We start from the raw sequence: 27,205 nt of genomic DNA on the forward strand, positions 1-27,205 counted from the left end.
TGCACACAAAAAACAGTTAGGAAATCTGGTTAAATGTATATGTGCCTACAAAACTGTTATTTTCTTGAGCATAAATAGATTGAGTTAATGGATGTTCTTTTAAAATCGCTGAAATTTATTCCAAAAAGGTTTATCATTTATATGGCAGCAACCAAATCACTTTCGAAAGCTGAGAGTAATCACAAGTCAAAAATGCATATAAATCTAATTAAATAAGGCCAGTGTGTGTGTGTGTGTGTGTGTGTGTGTGTGTGTGTGCGCGTGTGTGTGTGTGGCCCAGTCGTCAGAGGAACAGCACAGATACTTCCTATTTGTGCTTTTCAGATGTATTATCATATCAATGTTTCTAAAGAAATACAGTTGTGATGTGTGTGTATGAGCTGACTTTATTTTCTGGGGGTGGAGGGGATGGTGGATGAATTGAAGGGGCATGGGTTGGATGAAGGCAGGACAGACAGCTGCCAAGCTGCAAACCACTGTTTGAGACCAAAAAACCAAAAACACTGGTGGTTTTTGGAGATTGTAGCACCAAAACTGGGTATTTTAGGACTTAATAAGGATCTTGTAAACACATCTCTACAAAATATTGTACAAATGTTACATAGCCATGTTTTGTAGAAATTTACAAAGCCAACTTTTATTCTAGTGATTGGGTTGGTGTGTGTAATTGTCTTTCATGTCTGCTCTTCACATCACCACCTGGCAAGGTCAGGGGGCAGTCGCCTTTCTGGAACTCCATATTTTATTTGTCATTGACTAAGCGTGTGCGTAAGAAGAAGACAGGGAGTATGAGAGAAAGAGAGGACTGACTCATAAGGATGGAATTGAGACAGAAACAGAAAAAAGAGGAGGGGCAAGTCCACAGAGGGAGAGAGGGAATATATACGACTGAAATGAAACAACAGGAAAAAAAATACCTGAAGCGAGAATGCACATAATGAAGGAATATTGTAATATTGTCGCAACAAATCTGTTTTCCTTCTGAGCTGCTCTCAAGCACACGCCAACATACAGTATGCGTGTGCATTCGCATACGGCCACTCTATTATACATTCACATGGCCAACCCTGATATGTCCTCGTGTTTACACCACTGGAACTAATGGCAATGCTTCTGCAATCCTTCAAAATTAACCCTTCAGGTCAGTTAACACAAACACACACTCAGACACAGATACACACTTCTTATGAACTCCTGAAGGAGAAGTTACTAAAGGAAATTAATGAGATGTATCGAATAGCACAGGGACAACATCACTGTGTGTGTGTGTGTGTGTGTGTGTGTGTGTGTGTGTGTGTGTGTGTGTCTTTTCTGCTGTTGTGTTGGAGGCAGTCATCAGGTTAACAGAGAGAAGCAAATTGACCACTTGCCCACTGGCTATACAAACAAATACACATTACTGTTTAACTAAGTGTGCATAGTCATACAAGTACATTGTACATTCTATATTTATACATATACATGACACTTCTGTTCACATCATTTATAGGCTACAGAAATGGTTATCAGATTAATCTTCTGCAATATGTCCATTATATTGGGTACACTCAGGTAGAATACATGTCAAACATCTGATCATTTAGGGTGCCTGGTGGCTCAGTGGATAGAGCCGAGCCCCATATACAGAGGCTGTGTCCTCACCGCAGCAGCCGCGGATTAGATTCCGGCCTCGACCCTTTGCTGTATGTCGCCCCCCATCTCTCTCCCCCTTTCACACTTAAACTGTCCTGTCCAATAAAGGCAATAAAAAGCCCCAAAAGATAATCTTAAAAAAATGTATATATAGATCATTTGTTAAATAATGGCTTTCGAAATCAACTGCACGGTAAAAAAAAAAACTTGTCCATCAGCAATCCTCAGAGATGAGTGTTGTACATTTGACAATGATGTGATATTAACCAGTTTTGACATTTATTTCTTTAGCTCTCACACAACAGAAATCCACTAAAAACCTGTGTGTGTGTATTTATGTGCACATGTGAGGGTGTGTGTGTGAGAGTGTGCATTTCCACTCAGTAACGTTGCATCACTCACACACTACCAGCAAGGTCAAGACAGCTGCATAGCGTGGTGAGTTCCTCCAGTGAGCGATATGAGTGTATTCACCCTACAGCAGGTCTCTCCCTGCCTGAACCTTTACACCAGGAGTAGCTTAAAAACTATGCTCAACACAGACAGGAGGCTCTGTGTGCCTGGAGGCTTGCTGAACTGAGCAGGCTTCGATGGAAATAGCACTGTAGATGTCTCTACTCAGCGGGTCTTACCAGATATTTCCTTCTCACAGAAAAAAAAAGATGTGACAGTGTGAGGCTGATCCATGGAAGAAAAAAAATCATGTTTATTCAATTGCATATTATGCAAGTGTGTTGACCCAACTGATCCTTTAAAATGAAAAAGACACTGTCTGTGTTTCACAGTATTTAGAGTGAAAAGCCCTGGCTGTAAGACCAACATGCCACATCCGTAAAGACGAACTCAGGATCTCTGGATTTGGTGCAAAGACTGAATTTGTGCAGAATAGTACGTAGTTCTAAAAATCTTCACAATAAATTAGCTCGAAGGGCTCATACATATTTTCAAGTGAAAAAATTTCAAAACATTTTCAAGTACTATTCATGACTCAAAATACTTTGTTTTTTTGGATGTTTTGGCCTGCCATTTTCTAAACATATCAGATACAAACTATTAGGAACATAATTTCAGCTTGCTGGCATACATGAAGGGAGAGATGGAGTGTGGGTAAAAAATGAAGAAGCACTTGTGATAGTAAACAAAATGTCATACAATGATACATATTCGAGCTACATTACTACTATTTCTTTCTCTTTTTTTAAGTTACAAACTACAGCTTCAAGGATGTTACCTTGCTGATTTTAGAAAACTATTTGGCATGCTAAAAGAATTGCATGACAGATAAATGTCTTTGCTGGGTGAATACATCAACATGTAACTCTTTCGGGATTCATGTTTTACATACAGGCAACAGCCGACATAAGCGAGGTCTCAGCTGTGGGGTCTTGTTAAGATTACTGTGCACATGCACACACAGACATACTGGTATACACATAAAATGAATACACTAGGTTATTGCATGGGCCAGGTTGTTTTAGTTAGTGCTCCTTCGGGGAGATAGAAAAAAAAAAACATGAACTGCCTCACTCTCCAATGTTTAAACAGAGCCAAAGCTCTGCTCAAGAGCAATAAAAGCTCCCTTTACACGTGTGTAAAATGCCTCATAAAGACCCAAAGACCCAGAAAATGTGGCAAACAGTCATTGTCTGTCCTGGATGGCTCCTGCAAGATTCATGCTATCAGTGTTGGTCTATGGAGCTTTTCATTGAATTATTGAATTACAGCACAAAGAACAAGGCCTTAAGATTCTCTTAAAGTCCATTAGTGTAATAGGGCAATCATACTCCTAATACTGTGATTCTTTCAAAAAAAAAAGGGCACTGTTCCCATTCTGATGAGTTGGCATTTTCTTTCCATTTCCAATCCTTTCATGTGTATGAAACTACCTGAAAGTTGAAAATAGTTTCCCCTAAAATCTGAAAAAGCCCTGAGCGTTTCCATCCTCTTAGCTCCTCCTCCCCCGTTTCATCCTAATACCTCCACTTCCCTGCATAAATGTATCATTACAGTATCATTATGTCTATGGTATCCCCCAGCCTCCATTTACAGGGACTTAGGTACTGTGTTCGGGGCTTACGTGGACCCATTATGTCATTAAGTCATTATGAGCTGGGACAGAGAGAAAATAATACCCATAATAGGAGCTACATTGGGCACTACTTGAGTCTATACTCCCATCCTGCTCGCCTGCCTTCCTGCCTATTTGTCTGTCTGGCTCTATGTGCACTGTGTTTCATGTTACATATTCTCCTCCAAACAGAGAGAGTTTGAACATAAGCTTCTGAAACTTTTTACTCAGCATGTGTTGGCCGTGACCGACTCACCCCGGAATTAGGATACGCTGTCCAGCCCAGTTCAGCTGTGGCCACCCGAGTGTCCATTACAGTCTCTGCAGCAAAGAAAGAAGAGGTAGAGGGAGAGAAAGACAGCGGTTAGCCTTTGAAAAGCTATTTTGAGTATCATTCCACAGAGTTGAACTGCATTCAAGCCCCAGTGATCACTTGACACTATCATCGATGAACAGAGAGGAGATGAATCCTTCACAGCGTTTCATCCATCTCTGCTAGACTTCTGTTAAGACAAGAGACACGGAAACAAAGCTTTGGCACTTTGCTGGAAGGAATGTCTGAGTGCCTCCGTCACGCTGTTAAATGCTGAGCTTTGTATTGTGTTCTGTCTCTGTGCGAGCATGAAACTACAGTGCTGTATGTGCATCCTGTCTTTGTGTGCAGGCGGGTGCATGCTGCCATTTGTGGAAAAATGAGCTGATTTTTTGTATTTGTCTGTGTGCACATGAGAAACACTGCATGGGTTTGCATGTGGCTGTGTGCGAGTGCTGAACTTTGTCACATTGTTTACCCAAAGAAAGCGGCTTCACAAATACAGAGGGAGCCCTCCATGGCGAGGCCATTGCAGTTTGTTTACCCCTAGCGGGAAGTGACATTCCCTGAAAACTAGTTTGGCAGCACTCTTTGTGTCAGTTCTTCTCAACTCGCAGTTATGGAAATATACAAATCCCCAAAGTATGTGAGAGCTTTAATGAGAAGGGCAAAGATTGCCTTGTGTTTTTCTGTGATTTTCTAAGCATTTGCACAAAATCTCAAGATGCACCTAAGATAACTACATTGTGCACTGGTTGCAAACAAAAATGAGACAATAAAAAGTTATATCCTCAAACAGGAAAATCTGCCATAGGGGAACAGTTCAGAGGAGATCTGAATTTATCTATCTCACTTTGGACTTGTATTACACAAGGTGTCTCATGTGGTCCCATATCTATGAAATATAAGACAAGGATTACCTCTTGCTAATCCTCAGTGACACATCATAGACAAATAAGTCTAGCAGCTCACCCAAGAAGTTTGACAGGCCTGTTCTGATTTATTTCTGCCTTGTTGGTACACGAAACCAGAAAACCTGATATGACCTCAGGAAAGAAGTACACTCATAGAAGTATAGGTGTTAACCACAGCCATATAGGGTTCTTTCACCTGCCCCCAGAAGTGAACTTCTTTTTGGTTCATAGTAGAACATTTTTATAGGGTTCCACCTGGAACTTTTTTATACCCCTTTTTGATCAACATGTGATTGGCTTTATTTGGGTTTAAACCATTCAAAGCACTAAAGGATTCTACTGGAACCTTTCATCTTGCAAAGAACCCCTGAAAACTCCTTTCTTCAAAAAAGCGTTTCCTTATGAAACCCCTATTTCCAAGAGTGTACGACAGTTATCACAAACTATTGGTCTCTCCTGCTCCTCTCTCTCTCTGTCTCTCTCTCTCACACACACACACACACACACACACACAGAGAGACACACATACACAGATTTATAGAGTGATGAGTGGGATGACATGTTGGCCTTAGCAGTGTAATGATAGATTCATAATTTCCCCAGTAACAGACAGTTTATTCTCTGGACTTAACCTTCCATCTTGTTGAGAGTGAGCAGGGACATATTTCACTTTTTTTGATGTCCCCTGACACAACATGCCCTCCATTGTGTTTGTTGTGGCTAAACAGATAAAAAAAAATGCAGACAGAAGTAGTGAACGGTATGTCTGGGTGGTGATCTGTAGTAGATAAGCAGGGCGTGCAGGGATTTTTAGAGGAACTGCAGTGGCTGTGTCTTTTCCTTGGACATCTTCCACTATCACAGCAAACGGATGGCTAGCGACGCCCACACGTGTTAACGATAAGGCAGGAATCCTGCTCCAACTGAATGCAAAGACATAAGCAGCAGACGCTTGTCCTTGTTCAAGAAGAGGTCCCAGCCCTCAGCACCCTCCCTTTACCTACTCCTCCACAGGAAGCGCACGCCTGCAGCTGTTGCTATTTGGAATCTCACTGAACTTGCAGTGATTTAGAAATCATTCCAAATGATGGAGCACTCGAAGCCCGTCATCTGCAGTTCAAGTGGTCTTGGTTAAAAAAAAACAAAAAAAAAAACAGGTACACAGGATGAGTGACAAGCCACCGGTAGGAAGGAAAAAAGCCTTTCACTCTCAATCTCCACTTACTGGGAGAAACTGCCTCAGACATGAAACCAATTAGCCTAGGTAATTCAGCCGCACACACAAGCACTCACACAGATACGCATTAAGCCACACACACGGACACACATGCTGCACGTGCACACTTACATTCACCAGCCAACTCAGAGAGCAATTTTCTATGTACACCTACAGTGACAGCCTTGTTCACACCCGGCTTCCATCAGAGTATTTCAATTTCCCTAAGATCAGCCTTGTCTTGTCTAGTTTCCACAGCCAGCCAGCTCCAGCCTGCTTGCCTGCCTGCACAACTTGCTGTCAGCTGGGGAGATAGGAGCATGAAACAGCCCTCAGCGCCAGCCAGCGTTGTGGGGACTGCCAACGCTTTCTCTGGGGAAATCACAGAAGCTTTAGTCAAATCACACAGGCACTTGGTAGGCCATTTTCCATTTCCTTTTAAAAGGAAAAGAGGGGGCTTAGGAGGCGCAAGATGGCGAGGGTAGGAGACAAAAAAAAGGTCAGAGGCCCGTGGGAGGGGTGGATGAGCTGTGTCATGTGACCTAATGTCTGCCATTAGCAGAATATCAGAGTAGCAGATGAGTAAATGGAGTATGCTAAGTGGATATTAGCAGCAGGGTGGGGCTCCCACAGCCCGTCATGCCGCAGCTCGCACACCTGTCCACAGGCACTGGGGATTTGGAAAAATTTCCCCTGTGTACGTGTGTGTGCGTGAGTTTTAAATGAGCTGTTATGTGGACCATTCATCCATTTAATCATAAGTGGATTTCAAGAGTTTCATTTTCAAAATGAGCAACCCACATTAATTAGAAAAGCCAGCTCTTTCAAAATTACAAGAGGCACATATTGGTTTATTGCTAAAATTGTAAATCATTCCACGACCTAAGCTTAGAAAACTATGTTTCGAAAGAACATATATATATATATAAACAAGAAAATATAATATATAATATATATATAAACATGAAAACAAGAACAACTACCTAAATTTCTTTTGTAGGGTTGGCCCCTGTACTCAGTACTATGAAGGGTACCAAATGAGTTATGCTAATAGTACCCAGTGCTGATTCATGTCAATCAATTGATGCAGGGGCACCCAGTAGCTCACCTTATGAGTGGGCGCTCCATGTGTCCATGCCACAGCGGCTGCAGATTCAGTTCAAACACACAGCCCTTTGCTGCATGTCATTCCCTCTCTCTACCCCCTTTCACTCTTACGCTGTCCTGTTAAATAATGGCAAAAACGGCACACAAATAATCTAAAAAAAATTAAAAATTCCAGTCCAGAGAATGTTGAGTTCAGACAGGAGGCTGAAACACTGCCAAGCTCTCTGAAGCCTATGACCCATGATCAGCTTCTCAGCTTCAGGGTACTTCATGTCGGACATAACGAAGCTCCTTGGAGTTGCCAGGGTCAGAAAAAAGGCAAAAGCATCACAAACGGCCCAGAAGCCAAGAAGCTAGCCTCAGAGCTCAGCGGGCAGAAACTATACCTGCAGTACCGATAGTTTCGGTCTATCTGGTCTATTTTCTTTTCTATTTTATATTAGTAATACCCTACTGCTGTGATTGTGTTTTTTAAATTACGTACTTATTTCACATACTATTAGTTGATGAGATGAGCACACACATGCAAGGAAGCAGAGAGACAGAATTAGCTCTGCGTGTGATTTAAAGAAAGAGTAGAGGAGCAGAATCGCTTTATGGCTGCAGCTTTTTTTTTTTTTTAGTTGAAAGAGTAAAGTACTGAACAAATTGTACCTGTACTGTATTCAAGGTACTGGCACCAGTACCAGATCAAATATAAAACCCATGGCTGCTGGTCTATTTTATATAGAAGCTTGATTCAGGTTAAGATATAGAAATTAATATGTAGCTATTCAATTTGGGATCAAATATTTCCAAGTGATAATGTAACTTTTAATTTGCATTTTAAGCACCTGGGACACTTATTTCCTCCGATTCATGTCTCCTAACTGTATGTGTGTTCCAGTAGTTTAATGCTGGGTTACTCCTCAGCTTAGACCATAAAACCCTCGTAAAAACAATTAGTCCTCCCTTTCCGTGGCTCCCTGATTCTGATCGCAGTTACATCTGACCGCACACCACCTTACTTTCTCTCTCTCTCCTCCTGTTTTTACCAAGTCATTTGGAAGACAACAGCTAGCTGGAGTCCCTCATGTTTGGAGGGTAGCCCAGAGTGTTTTCTCCTGCATTCATATTCTGCTATGTCAGCTCCACCTGCAAGCTCCAATAAATTAAACACAGTCAGGTTCACTAGCAGTTCAGTCGGTGGGAAAATTATTAACATGGAGAGCTTAATGTGGACCACGTCATAAATCTAGTGGAAAACAATAGCTTGTAGGTGTCAGCTCGCCTTAAATGGATTCAAAGAGCCGCAGGACCGGGGGTGTATTGTGACTACGTCGCAGAATATTAGTTACTCTCAAACATACAACGGATACGGGTTGGCTCATTGTGCAAGGCACACTCAAGCTGATACACTGCCAGCGTATGAGGCAAAACCCAGAAGTCGCGAGCTGAGCCAAAACCAAGGCTAAACCGAGGGCCTAAAGCTTCCACTACAGCCCCATCTCATTAGGAGCAAGTGGTAGATCAATACCAAATGGTAGGCTGTTTCCACAGATACAGCGAGAGGGATAGAGCGAGGGAGGGAGAGAAATGAAAGAGCGAGAGAGACTGCATTAAACATTGATGGGGCCTCGCGCTTCAGATCGATAAGGCAGCCCTCTTCACACAATTACACGTCAGCAAGCAGTCGCATGATACATCACATGGACACGCGTGATTGCATATTGCTCGCACTTGGGCAAAAGAGCATCTATAGAAAGAGAATTCAAGGAAGAAGGAGCTGCGGGGAATGGATTGGACAATCTCTCCGCCCTCTTTGAGTCTTTATGTACAACTTTAATTCTACAGTTTGCAACATGTCTGTGTAATTCCCACCCTTTGTGACCACATCTGTATGATTGTGAGGCTGCTGGTCGATAGGACATGTGCTGCGGCGCCTCTCTGAAACTCCCTGGCTCCTTAGTCAATATATTGCAGACAATTCTCCACGGATTCCCCTTCCCACCCCATGACACATCTTTTCCATTCATGTATCCTTTGACCCCTCCCTCTTTTACCCCTCCACTATGTGCTCCTGTTCAAGGATGCCGGTATACTTTGTAATTCAATGAGACAATCATGTCCAGATGCTGGATGCTGGGTTGAGAGGGCCTTCTCTTTGTGATTGTGGCAACAAATCGAAATAAGATCCGAGGGCCTTGAACAACAATTTTTAAGAGGGTTTTATCTTTTTCTCAGAAATGGAATCAAGATGGGAGGACAAAGAGGAGGCGATATCGAAGGGGAATAGACAGACAGAGGGGAAAGACAGAGATGAAAAACCAAAGAGGAGAAATCAGCGGGATTGAAATGAGCACTTAACAATGATGAAGCCCCATGGCAGCCCGCTGAGCCTGGCATCTTAATACGGGGCTGAAAACAAAGTGACAAACAAACAAGAGTAAAGGCTGCTGCGTCTCCCAAACTAATCAGCCGTCCACTCGGGGGATTTATGAATAAAAAGGGAACATTTTTGACGGAGTGAAGTGTTTTCTGAACAAATCGTGTGGAAGTTTGTCACACAAACAGACACCATTCACTGACTGCGCCCTGGGAAATCGCACACAAAAAGATTGTTTATTGGACTGGAAGGCAGGACCAGCTCAAGTCCAACATGGTCGAGAGCACTGAGCTGATTTGAAAACTGTGACTGGGTTTTACGGCACAGCGCTGCTTGGGGCTAAAAAGAATATGAAAGAGGTGATATCTTTGATTGAGTCACCGTGTTCGACAGGGAAGACAATCCTTGCAAACACAGATGTGAGACTTTTCTAATCTGCGCCACACTAAAGCTGTGTCAGTCATACTGAAGGGCTTTCGCTTTAAATAGAAGATACAGAACAGTCAACAGAAATACATCAAAAGAAATATGTTACTTCGATGTCTCCCCGAAGACAGCAATGACAATGTGGCTGATTTGAAAATTGAACAGAAAATAATCTGCCATCCTCTGAGACATTAGCGGGGAGTGATGGGATACACAAGTCCCGCATCGGTGAGCCACAGATAGAATAAATGAACAGGCTCACAAATCACACATCGCGCACACACAAAAATGTATTAACAGCGTTCTGGTCTCGCAGACACTCGCCCTGGATGAGTGAAAATAAATTTTCGACATGAAAGAAGAGCAGGTCAGTATCGGGGGGGAAAAGAGAGAAAGCCAAAAGAGATAAAATGGATCGGACTTACAGAAGCCAAAGTGAGATCAGCAGCAGATGTTAGGAAGAATGTCTCACAAGATAGGAAAATTAATATACATGCATTATCTGCAGAACCTGATGAAATTATCCTATCATCACAGCAAGGTGACATTCCCTTGGCCTTACACATCTGGGCTGCCACGTCGCATAAAACTTAAGATTCAACCTTGCGGCACATGGTGAGCAGCCACACTCTCTTTTCCCCACTATTACCGGTCTGTAATAGAGTTGCCGGTGAAGGAAGCAGGAAAACACAACAGCCCCCCCAAGGCGGGGTTGGCAAACACAGACAGGTACACAGACAATGCACAGCCACAGGCTGGTGACAGCGGACTCACGCATCTAATCATGTCTTCGTGGTCAGTCACTCATTCAGCTACAGGCCTGAGACAGAAACAGCACATTTGTACACACCTCCCCCCTCCATACTTCACACCTCTCTCTCCTTTTCTTAGGCCCTCTCTCTCCTTCCCTCTCCTGGTCAGGGGAGAGAGGTTAGGCACATCATTTGCATTCATTAACATTACATTAGCAGACAGAGTGATCTTTAGAAACCAGGCTGCCGGAGAGTGTCATCTTTAATTCATCATAACCCCACCGCCCACCCCTTTCTCTCTCTCTCTCCCTTTACCTCCACCTTCTTCTCCTCCCTCTTTCCTCTCCCACGCATCCACCCCTTTTCTCCCTCGCCCTCTCTCCCCTCTAATCCCAGCGCATCCTTTCTCCTCCTCTTCTGTGTGCATTTCTTCACTCTCCATTTACCACTGTCTTTCATCTTCTTCGCTTTCCCCCCATCTCTTTTTCTTTTTTTGCCTCCTCGCTTCCATTCCTTCCCCTTATCTTTCTTTCTCTCTGCCTCCTGTTAATGACAGGCTACAGGAGGGGTTTGATTTCTCTTCCTGCATGAGCGCTATGTAGGATATGAAGAAGAGGGGACACACCCAAAAAAAAAAAGGCACCCGTTACAAGCTTTGTAAGCATCGGTAGGGGTGGGTGATGAAATGATCATGATAACTGTCTCAGTAGAATTTTCCTCGATAGATATAAAATGTTTGATAAATCCGTCTTATAGTTAAACCACCCATACACCTGTAGAGAGAGGCGGTGATGCACCTCAAACACCAGTTTCCTCCCACAATCTACCTGAAGAAGAAGAGGTAGAAGAAGAAGCAGTAGTACAAGAAGATGAGACCGACTGCTTATGCGCACGATAATTTCTATAATGTTTCAACAAGATTCAACAAGCTTAGAGAGTTGTCTCAGTATGATTGCTTTGATCATGGATAACAGCGCTGTGCTATTCAATGTTAGCTTAAGTAGCTCTTTAGTTGACTCATGTTTTGCTAATAAGTTAGCAAATTAATGCGACTGACTAAGCAGCTATTTCCTTAGTATGATGTGACACAAGGTAATGAAAGGTAACGTGAATAAAACTGTCATACATTTCCTCGTCTGCAAACATGATTTATGCCTCCGTCACAGACAGATTTTCATCTGCAATAAACGGACTGACGTTACTTCACAATGTCCCAAAAGTCTGTCTTTCGTTATTGTTTTGATTAAGAAATGGCAGAAATTACAGACTGTGGGTGAAAAACTGTGCATAGAAAATACTGACCACAGTTTTAAGATGTTTGTGTCGTCTAATTATTCCTTTTAACTTGTCACTTAAACACTTACAGATATTTCGAAACGTCTAAGTGTTTCAAATGCTCTTGACCAGAATTAAGATTTATTTATACTTTATTGCCTTTATTGTTTTATGTATTGACATTATTTTGATTATAATCATTTTCAAATCTCCCTCAGATTGGTTAAATGTTCCCCTGTTTGGCATCATGTTCTGACAAGAATTAATAGTTCAATCCACAATTACCTGCTTTGTTTCTTCAACTTTCACTTCGGACCAAAATCAGCCTTGAAACTAAAGAGAAATAATGATTTGACTTTTTAATGCGATAGTTATCGACACTGAACAATATTTATCGTAACAACATTTTGGCCATATCGACTCCACCTTAGCATCTGTCTGGGAGGCACGGCTGAGCCGAGGATCAGGGCTCTCTGCTATGACCTGTGGACCTGTGCTTATTACAAAAGAACTAAACACACATACACTCAAAGCACACTCAGTGGCAGAAAAATGTACTTCCTATCTGTTCTTGTAATGCCTGCAAATAGCAAGTAATTTTCTAGCTGACTGGATGTAAAAAAGAGGAAAACAGTGCTCCTCTATATTCTAACCATTACCAGAGACAGATAGGGAGAATCTAACCAAGAGTTCGTCCCATTCTATGGGTCAATTAAAACAAACAACCTAATTTCTTTTAGCGCAAAAGACTTCCAATAAATCCTTGTCCTCTTCTACACTTAATGAGAAGGCAATAAGGAACAAACATGGGTAATAGCTAAACCACATAATGGAGGGGCTGTAGAGTTTATGCTACACAAAGATCAATGTTAACTGAGCAAATCTCAAAAATATTCCATAATGTATGTATTAGTTACAGGCCACACAGTGGGGATATTAACATTTCCATAAATAGGTTAAATCATATCAACATAATCTGGTGAAACACAGTGTTCAGCATTCTGACAAAGGATATGCCTTTTCAAATTTCTCATTTTTGTTCTCTCTGCTTCTGACGCACAATATGATCTCCCCCCACTCGTGGATTTGTTTTGTAGGGAGTAAGCCTGGCAGTGATGACATCGCTTTGGGAATTCTGCAGTTTCTTTAGTAAACTGTCATATAATGGACTCTCACAGGGACCAATCAAGAGCCAGCATTTTCTGTTGTTGTCCCCTTCTCCCCTACAGCGATGATAATGCTTATCACCGTCGTTTTGAAATGGAAAATACACTCATGTGTGAGTGTATATACAGTCACTAGCATATGTATTATTATTCACAGTAGGCATACTGCTCGTGGTTAGATTTCCGCAAGACTTTTTTTACCTCAGCCTTGATATTAAATTTCAATCACACTGACCCTAAAACATCTTTCTAGTTTTCACACAATTTTGGAAAGAGGAGATTTGTAGCTTTCTACTGATAGCACCATTGTTTTTGCATCCAAAATATATAGAAAAATACGTGTCACATTACATAATCACTGTCAATGAGCCATGATTTTTAGGTTAAAAGCCCTCAAAGTTTGTAGCACTGTGCAACAAAAATACATTACAGAGGCAACTGGCCTTGAGATGGGGACACATGCTGTACTCAGGGGCTGTCCCAAGGTGAAAAATACACAGAACACTTTCATTTTGTTGCCAGGAAGGAAGAAAAAACAAGCACACCCAACAACATGGTGCAGAAAGATGAGAAAACTGCCCATGACAGAAGAACTGCAGTCTGTTTGACAAACAAATTTAGCATGCACAGTTAGCAATGCAGTTCAAGTGACAATATTCACAACTTGGATTATTTTTTTTATGAACAACCCTTTTTATTCTTTGTATTGGTGGACCCTTACGGACTTAAGGAATATAAATTATCAAGGAATGTATACATATCCGTACATTCTGAATGCCTCAAAGGTAAGGAGTGCATCATTTTTCCGCCCTTTTCTTTACTATGCAGGTACATCTAAACTAATTATCTTTTGGTGCTCATGGATTCTGTTAAATGAGCTGAACCACTGAATTGTGAAGAAACTAACCAAGCTAACTATGTGTAGCAGGTCCATAAAGACAAAAAATTCAAGCTAAATATTAGAGTTTAATATGTGATGCTCAGATGCATAGAACTTGCTCAAGCGGGTTGCCAATGGAAGATTTTAGGAGGTTTTAATGTTAATATCCTGCAAGAAAATCAGATGAAAACCTACTGTCCCCAATGCAAAATTGCATTTCCTAGGATATCATGGACATATCCCCCCCCACATGCCTTTGCAATCCAAGGAAACACAAATTTGCTTACCAAACCCTGCCATGTTACAATTAGCCTTTCATTCATAGTTTCAGGGAGGCATAGAGGGAGTGGCGCTGGATAGGACCAGAGTGCAGTTGACAAATGTTCACAGCTTGTCATCATGCCTTTACATGCTTAAAAATGTATTTATTGGCTGAATTTGACAACAAGAGTTACATATCCTGAAAGCCAATACTTTACTTATTTAAAATTAAACGAAACCCCACATTGGCATAAATGGAGATGTTGAAATGAATTCATGTTTATTGAGAAATAAGCTGCTGCTGCATTCAACTGGTTTTCAGAGAGTATGCCACATTCTGTTTTGGATACAATAAAATGTATTTCTTCCCCAGAAAATGTGAAAGTCAGGGGGAAAAATGTATTTCACATATGTGTATATATTACTATGCAAGGTCAGTGCTTACATACACACTTATTGGGCTGCAAAACACGTAGTGCAGAGAAACTCAATATTAAAACATTTATGCCTCCCAGTAATGAGCCCCGGATCTGCTAGGGTTTGCTGTAGCAGCAGACCAGCATCAGTGACCAAGCAATAATCCAGATGGAAGCAGCGCTAGCCTCCCACAACCATCACAATACTCATTACTGCTGATATTACCTCAGCCAGCCTGTCTGCTTTTAAGAAACCTGGCAATTTGCTGCAGTAAAATGAGGTAATTACAACTCTTATCAGGCTCCTCACCTTACAAAACAGCATTCAGGGAGAGGGAGACTACTCCCCAATGGTTCACTGGCTGTGGAACAAGGCTTTGGCTGGCTTCCCAATCACTCAGCCACACCCACCCCACTGTCATTTATTCTCTGTGCAACTCCTGGTCCTCCTACCTCTCTTTCTTTCCAATAAAAACATTAAAAGCTGATATTTGATCACTTTAATGACACAACTAAAAGAATTTCTCGATCAATGCCCCAAATTAAAAGTGCGGAGTGGCTGACGTGAACCATGAGGGCCAGAGGAGTATCACTTAACAGCACAACTGCGCCAAAAAACCATCCAGTACAAGTACTAAACTCTGTGTTTATGTTGGAGAACTCGCATGGAGAAAAAAAAAAGGGCAATGTAATTTAATCTATTCCCATAAGGAGAATGGCTCTACAATGAAAGTCTATATGCTATAACTTTGACATTTCTTTACTCCACATATGAAAGTTTGAAGTTAGCCCGTCATCACTTCTGCTGCCTGGAGACACAAGACGACTGACGGAGAAGAACTGTGGCCAGGTCGCTCTGGGATTGTGTGCGGCTGACATTTAGCAGCATAAGCTATAGCTAATAGGCTGGGCAGGGTGAGTTAAAGCATCTTTGTTTTTCAAGCAGACCAGGAAATAGTGCTGAGTGAACAAAATCATGTCACTCAATTACCTCCCGCTGCAGTCCTTCACTCTAATTAAGACAGTAAAGATTGTCATTAGCACAGAGCAAGTGTGTGAGTACGTGCACGCTGTTGGGAGCGTGAGAGGGAAAGAATCACAAAACTAAGCACAAAAATAGAGAGAAATAAAGGAATCAATAAAGTCAATGTCAAATATGTGCACAGCGTCTCCGATGGCATCTCAGTGTGACTCGCCTGGTCGCATTTTATAGCGACTGGGGGTTAGGAGGGCAAAGAAATAGATAGAAGTGGCTGTCCTTTTCTGTCACACACTTGAACTGAGATAACCATCCCGTAATATGTGGAGCCAGTGTGGAGGGCAGGGAGAAACGGAGAGCGATGGAGAGATTAAGTAAAAGAGAAAGTGGGGAATATGGAGGGAATGGGAGGAAGAAGGAAGGAGGCTGCGGTTCATATGAAGGGAAGATACTGAAGAAGATATGGAAGGAGTCATCGGAGAGACACTGTGACGGAGAGGGCATCATGTGGCAGCGCCCTGCGTTATCTTATCCAGAAATGGATCTAACCTTAGCTGAACACAAGAGTCACATCATTTCTTGGAAACCAGCTGACCTCATTTCTTTCCTGATGCCTGAATGTACAAAGACATGCTCTGTTCCTGTGTGGCACTTTGCAATATTTATGAATGGTAAAATGCAGGAACACATAAAGCTGTCTCGCCTTAACACGGACTGAAACATCACGCTAACACCCGAAAAAGGAAATGCATAAAGGGGTAAGAGCCTCATATGTGCCTGCAGAGGGAGACATGATATATGCATGCTCAGGACACCCGTTAAAGGGATGGATCAGATTTTTTAAAGTGGGGTTGTATGGTATTCTTAAACGTAGTTAGTGTATTACATACAACAGATGTCAGTCAGCACACCTCCAGTTTTGAGAAGCAGCAGGAGTGCCGACACGGAAACTAAGTAACGTATTGCTGTGGATGGGGACCAACAGTAAAGCATTTTTTGGCCACCTTATAACAATTGAAGTGTACACTATTTTGAAAGTATTTTCACTGCTTTACCTTTCTGTCAGACAGCATGTTCCAACAGGGAAGTCGTTATCTGTTATGTATGCGCTCCTCAAGGCCACCAGACTCCACTGACATTTTGGCTCACTGAACACAGGATTTGCTGATCTACTGCTGCTTCAATCAGTTAGCTAACTAGTTTTATTGTGCGACTTTGGCGAATCTGAACTTGGAATTTTTTAAAGTCACACATAAACACAAACAAAAGTATAGTATATAGTATAAAAGTAAGTAAACACAGCAGAGCCCAGCTTCCCTTCCTATCATCACCAATGGGATAAACTCAAGAGTTTGACTCAAAACTTTGGCATTTGGCATTTGTCAGAGCAAAGTGACAAACTTCCCCCATAAATACAGCTTAAATATAGCTGCCCTTTAGTCCCCAAAACAATAACTTAACTCTTATTAACCTCTGTCACTGCTACTTTCTCCCAAAGAAAAAGGACAATGTACCCCAGCAAAGTAATAAAGAAGACTGTTTTCAAGGAGTAGAGGCAAACACCAGCTAGCTATATCCAATCTCATTAAACGCCATTGTTAACCATGTTTGGATGCACCACAAAATTGACTCGTGCGCCCTGAATAATTTGCCCATTGGCTGAGAGGTAAACAGACAAGAGAGCACGGGAAGAGAATCGCAGGGAGAGATAGAGCCTTGAGGGTTTGACGCCACGCTCTCCCTCCATCTCATCTGTGGCAGTAAAAGAACAACCTTCAACTACCTTGAACCCACTGGAGCTGAATTTCAATAAAAGTCAAATTATCACCCGCGCCCATGGGGTTGGGAAAGGCACTAAGCCTGAATTGACTGTGCATATAAGACGATTTAACAGTCATATGGAAGTGTGAGTGAGTCAATCATATGACGCACTTCTATTTCTCACTGAGAGGGAGTCTCAGTGGTGAGCGGTGGTTAGTGTACCCTGTCGAGAGAGGGTGCCACTGGGATGGACCGCTGATTGTTTTCCGTGAGCGTGAGCGCATAATATGTGTGTTCACTGGCAACATGCGACTGGGAAAGTGTTATTCAATTTAGCTGCTGTTCTCCCTTGACCGATGTAGTGAAATGCAGGGAACTGATGCCTCCGTTTGGTATTCCCCAGACATGTGCTCTTCACCACAGGGACAGCACTGGCTAAGCCGGTGTGAATGAGAGGAGAGACGCGGTGTGATCTCACTCACATATCCGCGAATGAGGTGTTCTTCTGGGATCTCATTAGTGCAGCTCCACCACACACACACACACACACACACACACACACACACACACACACACACACACACACACACACACACTTCACCAACAACGCACATACATAAGCAGATACATCCCAAGAGTCTGGCTAAACTACTGGCGACCAGCAGGCATTCTCAGGTTGAGATCACCTCTCATTCTCCCCCTTCATCCCTCGCTATCTATCTCCATAAAAATGCCAGTGGCCTCTCCAGTGCCTCCAAGCAAACACAATGCTTTCCATTAAAAGCAAACACTAAATCCACCTTCTTGCAGCATATGCTCACATGCCTGGGGAAGTCTATATATTTTTGGAGATGGGCTTTGCTTTTTCTCCAGGGCTTTACTGGAGTCTGCATTCAGCAGTGGGGGAATGAGAGATAGAAAATAGTCCTGAGGCTAAAAGAAAAACTTTCAGCAGAGGATCTTGACCTTATAGCGTGAGGCTGACAGAGGCGGGTGAGACTCTCCAATGAGAATCTATAACAAGAGAGAAGGAAGGAAAGAGAGATAATTTTTAGCTCTGGGGAGTAAGTGTGAGACAGACCTTTTTGAGTGTATTTGTCTGCAGGTCTCTCGTTCGCAAGTGGAAAACAGTACATGCCCTCTCTTCGCTTTTCAGTGCCTTCTTAGAGTTGGGGAATGGAGAACGTAAAAAGAGGAAAAAGCTGATTCTTTTAGTTTCCAGGAGGAATTTGTGTTTGATGTCCCTCCATTTGATGCTGCCTTTTTATTTCCACAATCAACCTGCCCAGTCTTTTCTTTTGTTTCATTTTTTTTCAAAAACCAGTCATTCGTTCTCTTTATCCCTCTCACTCTCTCCTCACTCACTCTTTCTTTCCCTGAGCCACTCTGAATGCAAAGCCATAGCTCAGTGAAACACTGAACTCTTGTGGGAGAGCAAATGTCATTTAACACGCATTACATTCAGCCTGTTTTGCCACAGGGACGGTGTGGGTAATTTTGATCTCTTGCCACCCACTCACACACACACACACACAAGTACATACACACACTGCATCTGACATCATCTGATTTGGCATCCTGGATGCTTGGGTGCTTGAGCTTTGGCCCACAACGCAGCCCCAAATGTCACAGCTGTCCGGTGACACTAGTGGGGGGCGCAAACATCAGCCATCCCCTCTGGCCCTCTCTGCTCTGTCAACAGTAGCCGAGCCAGTGCTCACTGTCATCTTTAGGCTACATCCGCCAACACCACCAACATTTCTGGGGTTTTTTTAACCTGCCATTTCCGATATTCCAATCCTTCTGTTGATTGCCGATGTAACGAGGACAACATAGGTGGATCAGAGGGTGAGCTTCTGGATGCAGCGAGACAGCCTGTGGTTGCCCTCTCAGTTTAAGATCTGCCAGCCAGAGAAAAAAAAGAGCTTCCAGGCTTCGCTGTACTCGGCAGCCCCGCCAGATGAGGCTGTTTGCTAGTGCGATGTGAGGTGTGCTCCAGGAGTCAAAGTGCGACACTCTGCTCGCTGCTCTACAACGGTGCAGCTAAAGAGCCGCGACGCCTCGTTAAATATGTAGTGCCACCGACCCATTTCAAGCTGTTCCCTCACTTCACGCGTAAGAAGCAGTGGCAGCAAACATTCGCTTGCTGCTCTCTTTGCACACTCTGAAACACACACATTCATGCATCCACACATGCACTTGTAAATACAAGCAGCTTATGCAGCTGTAAAAGCTGCTTCAAGCTGTTAAATTATTTCTCCAGTTGTATGTCACTGGGTTAGAATAGATGCAGGTGTCTGTCCTGTGTGGGTGTGAGTTTCTGCTGCTATCTTAAATAGCTCTGAAGGGAAACACAAGTGGTTCGCAGGTGTTTGGAGAGAACAGCAGCCTGTCAGGACCTACTGTATTTTAGATGAAATGGCAACAGTGTTGCTGTTGGGGGGAACAAGTGCACCTTTGGGTGTGTTTTGTTTGTAGGAGAAAGTTAGCTTTAACTGGAAGCAGCTTAGAGGGCAAGGTTGAAATTTACTGTACTTCTGCATGCCAAAAAATGTAGACAATCATGAATTTATCGAGCAGTGGCATGGTCACAGTTTATTCTCCAGGTTAGGAGTCATGACATGATGCAAGTTTGGTGTGAGTTTGGTAGTGAGAAAAAAAACAAGTGCCGAAGGATCCCTCTCATTTGATTTATTTTGATCTGACAATACTATAGACAAAATCCTCTCACTGGGGACTTGGGTACCATTTAGCTCACTGGCAACTTTGGTTGCTATGAAGAATGAAAATACTAAATTCAGGGCTCCCATGCGTTTTCATGGACAAATTTTAAAACTTTTCCAGAACTAACTTTTCAAACATATCTGATTGAAACTCTGTTCAAAAATAATTTCAGCAAGCTGGCATACATGAAGAGAGAGAGCGAACGTGGCAAGAAAATGAAGAAACATAAGAGATGGTAAAGAAAACATTACACATTGATGCATATTAGCGCTACATTGCCTCAACAGCTTTGAAAATTAATTTGCCATTATGTTACATTAAGTGGACAGTTATCCAGGGAAAATTTATGCAACAATTTCATTACACACAACAAAATTTTAAGAGCTTTTCACCCACCCACCCACAGGTAGGTCTTACAGCTTTTATTTGCGCTCGTTATAGTGTGACTGACTTGATTGCCAATCAGCTTGTGGTGTTAACCAGGCCCCCAAGGAACACCATTCAGCCTTGTTTCCAATTTTTCCCAGTGGCCAGTGAAAAATTCCCCCGCAGCCCCTTTAACCACCATTACAAAAGAGACGTCTGTAAAACTGTTAACAGCACACCTTGAACTGCACACAAGGTCAATTATGACTTTTTCTTATTATGAATTTTTGATCCATGTGGGTTTTATATTTGTAAATCTTTCCATGAGCCAAGAAAAGAGATTTAAAAAACTCACAACTCACAGTTTTAAGTCTAAGGGCCAAGGGGGAACTCACAGGCAGGACCAGTAGGAGGAATACTACCGCACATATTCAGCAGGCCACAGACCCTGGAGGTAAACCTGGAAGCTTGAAACTTTTTTTGTTGTGTGAGCTAGGCGAGCAATTCTCATTGGACTGACGAGGCGCCATCTCAGGGTACAGCATCCATACATCCATGGGGCTGACCTCAGCTTATGTTGCTAACATGGTATGGCTTTGAGTTTCCAGAAAGAACTTGCACTTGCAAACTCTGAACTCACATTAGGTGCCTCAATTTACATACAATATATATCTGTATGTGTGCAGCTTGTATGGCAACAGTGCAGCAAAAATAGATGCACCGTTATGGTCCTAAAATGCAGTGTTACCAGGCCAATCTACTTATATCATTCCACTGAATTTTCATCATTTGAATATCATGTAAATCGGGCACTGAGACGCATACACAAGCGGTAGTATACTGAATCCAGAGACGCAATTATGACTGCAGGTGTTCCAGTCAACTCTGCCATCGACCTGCATTGTGCTGGAACAGGCAAGCCAGAGACAGATAGAAAAAGAGCCTCAGGAGGTTTTATTACAAATGTTAAGTAGAGCAGAAAGGCTCTGTCTCATCCCTGAAAAAATTAACACTCAGCCCCTGGGGTTCAACAATTCTTTGGCACAAGATTTGCGTAAAGCATACCACCAGATCTGGATCATATTTTTATGAATACAAAGAAGGAGACACATTCCTTGATATTCTTGCAATTATCAATATATTTCACCATTTTTAGTCCTGTAACACACACACAAAATACATTTTACATAAATCTGACCACTGTTATGCCATGAATTATACTGATTCAGTTATTTCCAATGCAAATTTTTAATAGGTTGGAAAAGCCTTGAAGCAGTATGCACTAAAACCTAATATCCATACAAATAAGTGGCTCATAATTTCTTCTGAACAAGCTGATTTAAGCCTCTTACTCAATGGCAAAGATCCCTACTTTGCAAAGCAAGTTATTTAAATAAAAGTAATAAATAATAAGGCTGGGCTGTCATTTAAAAAAAAAAAGTGATGTAATGAAATCTAACATATAATGCCTAGTTCACGCTACACAACTTAGCCCTGATTTCTAATCCCCAACGAAAGCTCCAGATCAGATGCAACAGCGCTCGCAAATTGGTGTTAAAGCACAATGTGTGAACTGTTCTGAGACGTGATGCACTGCAGATACTCGCCAGATATCCAAATATCTAACATACGACTTATCTGGACCTGCTGTCAACTTTGTCTGTGAGCTACAGCCATAAAGAGCTCAAGACATGGGTTGAGGACGGACACAAGTAACACTGCGACACTTTACAAGAGGTGCGTGCGTGCGTGCGTAAATGCATGTGTGCATGCGTGCGTGCATGCGTGTGTGCGTGCGTGCATGTGTGCGTACGTTTAAGAGGAAGAGAGAAAATAACAAAGAGAATGGAGGAAAATGTGGAAGGTGAACTATTGCGGTGTTTCTGTAAATTATTACTCTAATACTTTATTCAGAACATATACATACATATGTGTTTTTATATACACACATATATATATATATATATATATAGAGAGAGAGAGAGAGAGAGAGAGAGAGAGAGATTTAATTTAACCAGAAAAATTCTTAGAAATCCACTTTACAAAAGTGCCCTGATGTCCAACACGAGCAACAGCTCATTAAATAAAGTTAGACATACAATAATCACAGTAACCAGCAATATGATTTCAGAGTTACAGCATGAGTATACCAGATATCAGGTCATCATATCCTGGATCCCAAAGACGCACATAGCTCAGTCAAAAGCATCTAAAGTCTGATACACCGTCCTCCAACTCCTTCAAGCTATTTTTGAAAAGAAGCCCCATCCACTAGACTCAAGTCAGTCTGAACCCAAATCATGCTCAGTGACGATTCATGCTTTCACATATCACTTTTCCAATGGTTTTGTGCAATAATAATCAGTTCAATATGGCTCATTTACTTTCAACGTGGCATGCACAGATCAGAGTGACGGTGCATTTTAAATGCCCCTTACTGAAGTTTAAGGCACGGCCTGTTGTGCTTTTAAACAGTAAATTTTGAGCTCAAACACATCATTGCAGATCGAATCATGTTTTCTTTTCCCACGGTATCTCGAACTTCAAATAAAAGGTAACAGCCCTAATGCGTCAAGGCGATATCAGTCTGTTTTTAGAGATGTTGTTAGGGAGGAAACTAACTCCACATATCTGCAGTACGTGTATGCCATAATACTCATGAGCTGTTGAGAAACAAAACACAGTGTACCTTTAGTCATAAGCTTGGTACATACAGCAGTTGTATAAATAAGATAAAAGATTAAAACACAGTGTGCGACGGTGGCAAGAACAAAGATTTCACCCACTATTATAAAAGGCAATTTTCCAAATGTTTGCCAGTATACACAGTACATTTCATAAAATGATTTTGCTCGGGCTTAAGTGTATGCCGAGCAAATATGACTACCATTTCATGAAGTGTTTGTTATCTGTGGTTTTGCTGTTATTAATGTAGATAGGTGTTGGAATGACTCCCAGAGAGTTTTCACACACGCTACTACTCCTCTTTTCTCCTCCCCAGGGGGGTTGTTAGCCTGTGTGTCCCCCGACGACTCGCTTCGCATAATGAGACTGACAGACCAAAACAAACACAGGTACAGAACATAGGTAGACAAAAAAAAAAAAAACAGCAAGTAGAGCCAGAGGAGATGTAGGAAGGAAGCTGGCAACTCGCTATCTTTGGCAAGACCTATGGCTGGTGCTGTGGTGGCTGTGGCTGGCTGAGGTGGAGTATGAGTCATAACACTGCTTTTCCTCCCTGCCTTATGCATCCCCATCCCTATTTTCTTTTTTTTATAATTCTTTTTCACTTTTTTTCTGCTCTGCTGTACACAGATGCAGTTGGTAATGGTCTCTGTAAAGGCATAGGGCGATAATTGATGGGGGGATAATGCACTGTGCTATCTCTTCTTTCTTTATTCCCCCTTTCCTTCTCTCCGTCTCTGTCCCTCTTCCCCTCTCCCTTTCTCTCTCTCCCCAGGTGTGCTGGTGGCTGAGGCTAAATGATGAACAGAGCCACAGTGTCTGCTGTCTCTAATGGGGACGTTATGCAGGAGGATGGGAGAAGTGCTCGCACCCGGCTCGTAAATCACAAACTCCTGTAGAGAGACTCACTGCAAGGCCTCACTGCTCCACTAACCCTGCAATAGATACACACATATACATGGGGGAAAAAAGCTACACACGCACACACGTGCAAATGCAAACACATATTGAGTATTTGTATACATAGATACGTGAGTTTAGATAAACATACTGCAAGCCCCCCACCCGCCTTTAATATTTTCTTCTTGTTTTTATAATTATCATTATTATCTGTTATATTTATGGTATTTATTACAAAAAAGAACAAGTGCAAATGATAAATCAATAGAAATAACCAACTTAGCAAACAAATAATAATCAGGGTTTCCCCCATATTCATTTTGTGGCGCCCCGCCCTGATCAAATACATTTGCCGCAAAAACATGGGTTTTTTAGGGGGAGGGAGGGTGGGGGGGGTACTGTTGTGTTATGCAATGCACCACTGAGTCCAAAGCATTTTCTAAGGTTATATTTTAGTTGTCTTGGCAACATATGTTGTATATATTAGACCATTTAATAAGCTATGAATATGTTTCTTCTTTTATTTGATATATTTCGCACCAGACATATTGGCCATTGATATTTACATCTGCCGGACAACTGCATGTGATATTGGCCAAAAGCTGGCATAAAGCAGCTAACTTAAATTCTGACTCATGAAGAGTTCCGCCTGCAGAGACAAACAAAAAACACTAAACAAACAATAAAATTCACTTTTTTTTTTTTGGCTACTTTTGTCTTTTTGCGCTCCAGATAACTTTTGCCTTTTCATTTTCTCTTGGTTTAATGCTCTCCAAATATGCTTCACTCCACCATACATATAAATGCTCTGACATGTTGTGACTGTGATATGGTGGTACCCCTATAACAGACTGACCATTAACATTAGATCTTTAGGTAATTTTTCACTGACGTCTGATTTTTATGAAAGAAAAAAAAAAATGTTGAAGATGGGGAACATCCTGAGCATCTCTTGGAGGCACTCAGGCGGCTACCAATGTATAGGAAGATTGGCCACTGTCTGCACAGCCCATTTACCTGACCTCCAGCGCGTAGTCAACATTTGCCATGTAACTACCGGGACACAATTCACTTACATCTGTCCAGTGACAGCACCTCTGCCAACAGGACAGTGTGCTACACCAGAGCTGGTGTCAATGTGATTGAAGTTTGACAGAGCAGTTAAAGCATTATTAGTGCTCCCTGTCACAGCCCAGCACACACGGAGGCCCGCCGGTGCCACAGGTGAGGTAAACACAGGCCCCATTTAGCATATTACCCATCAGTCAACACGACAGGCAAAGGAGATAAAGAAATGCACACCCACTGTGAGTGGGAAAACAAGCACTCCAGTCCGCCCTGTCTCACAAGAAAGGCTATATGAAGGTATTTTGCCCTGTGTGCACAGGCAACCCACACACACATACCTGCAGACATTAACACCCACACACAAAAAAAAACGCAGGGACGCGGGCTTCTATGCGCACACACACACACACAGGTTGATGACAGACGAGGCATTATCCGAAGTGAAATATCTCCAGGAGGCACCTCACATAGCTAATTGACTGTGATGAGCCAGAGCCAGCACGCCTTGATGCTTTCTTTCTGTTTTTTCTTTTATTATTTATCCCTCAATTTCCACTTTATCTGCACAAAGATAATCTGGAGAAATCCACAAAAATGGGTATTTCTTCTGTGTGATTTATAAGCCACAAATCCTCGAGAAGATCCCCAACTGCTGATGCATGGCTTATTACTACTACAAATATGCTAATCTGGAAAATCCGAGATGAAGAATTTGATTTGTTATTTGCCTGGATATAACTATCGCTTCACAACAAAATGCTCCGTTTGACATCTGCTGATGATGGAAGTGAAAGAAAATGTCAACTCTCACTTTCAAGATCATTTAGGGGAAGAAAAAAACCTTGCCAGTTAAGGTAGGAGTAATGCCTTTGGGAGTTAATGGTAAGCTTTTAACAGTTAGCGTGTTGCCAAAAAGCAGGGGGCCATGATGTGGCAACAGGGGCTTAGCCAACAGAGCTGTTTGGACTAGAAACAGACAGCTGGCACAGTGGAGGGGAGACCTGTTAAAATGCTCTCACCTCAGGAGGCTATGAACCGAGATGACCTTCGCAGACTCAGTCAAATGTAGACATAACTATATACAAACACAGAACAGGGGGATTCTTAAGTAACTGGCAGGCTGCAGGAGCCTGCATTTGGTTGCATTTGGTCTTACTCATGAAATGTGAGCATAACAAATTTGTGTGTAAACTGCTCACGGAGGGAAATGTACGAGTATTCTGGCATTCTTCAATAGGTTAGTAGCTTCGATCTTTTTGTAGGGTACTAACAAAATCTACACCTCCTTCTGATTGCTCATAGCGCTTTTGTAAATAAGAAATGCAATTTATATTGTGATCTGTTATGTTCAAAATACACAGATGCTTTTGAAACACGCAAGTTAAACATGAATAGAGAGAGCAAAATTAGTTGGCAATTAGTAGACTCTGTGGAAAAAAAAAAAAGGTCAGTGATGGCTGTCTGTATAGCAATTTGTGAGATCATCAAGTTGCCTAAAATACCTGAGCCCGACCAAGCCTGAACTACCCTCCTAACCATATAGGCAAATTTCACCTCACCTCCTTATATGGCTATTGGGCAGGGATGTATGCAAAATGCTGACTAGCATGAGTGCGCCATCAATTTACAATTAATTGGCATTCATTAAAATTAACACAAGCCTATGATCAAATCAGAGTTTCCCGCGGAGTTCATGAATCCGGTTTAGGTTTTTATTACAAAGGTGATTGATGTGCAAATCTACGCACAGATAAACTAACATTTCATTAATGAGAATGTGCTTTTCTTTGTACTGAAACGGCAGACAAGAGTGATGTTAAAAAAAAAATTTAAAACTGAGGTAGGTTAAAAAAACAATAGAGTGAGACAGGCCGCCTGAGCGATTGATACAGCGGACAAAGGGGAGACAGCACGCATACTCTCACAGCAAT

The 27,205-nt window shown here is 42.1% G+C and overlaps 1 protein-coding gene across 4 annotated transcripts in view; it reads right to left on the reverse strand.

Moving 5' to 3' along the window:
• ephb1 (EPH receptor B1) overlaps nucleotides 1-27,205 on the reverse strand; it is a 205,225-nt gene that overhangs the window by 129,753 nt on the left and 48,267 nt on the right. For all 4 annotated transcript variants that reach the window (XM_088085417.1, XM_042497108.2, XM_042497106.2 and 1 more), the window contains one exon: nucleotides 3,957-4,021. In XM_088085417.1, the coding sequence (XP_087941543.1) occupies nucleotides 3,957-4,013 (57 nt within the window). In that variant the 5' untranslated portion in view covers nucleotides 4,014-4,021. The remainder of the gene's footprint in view (nucleotides 1-3,956; nucleotides 4,022-27,205) is intronic.

This window comes from Plectropomus leopardus, chromosome 12 (assembly GCF_026936395.1).
Source record: "Plectropomus leopardus strain MGB_pleo_1.0 chromosome 12, ASM2693639v1, whole genome shotgun sequence".
Classification (NCBI taxonomy): Eukaryota; Metazoa; Chordata; class Actinopteri; order Perciformes; family Serranidae; genus Plectropomus; species Plectropomus leopardus.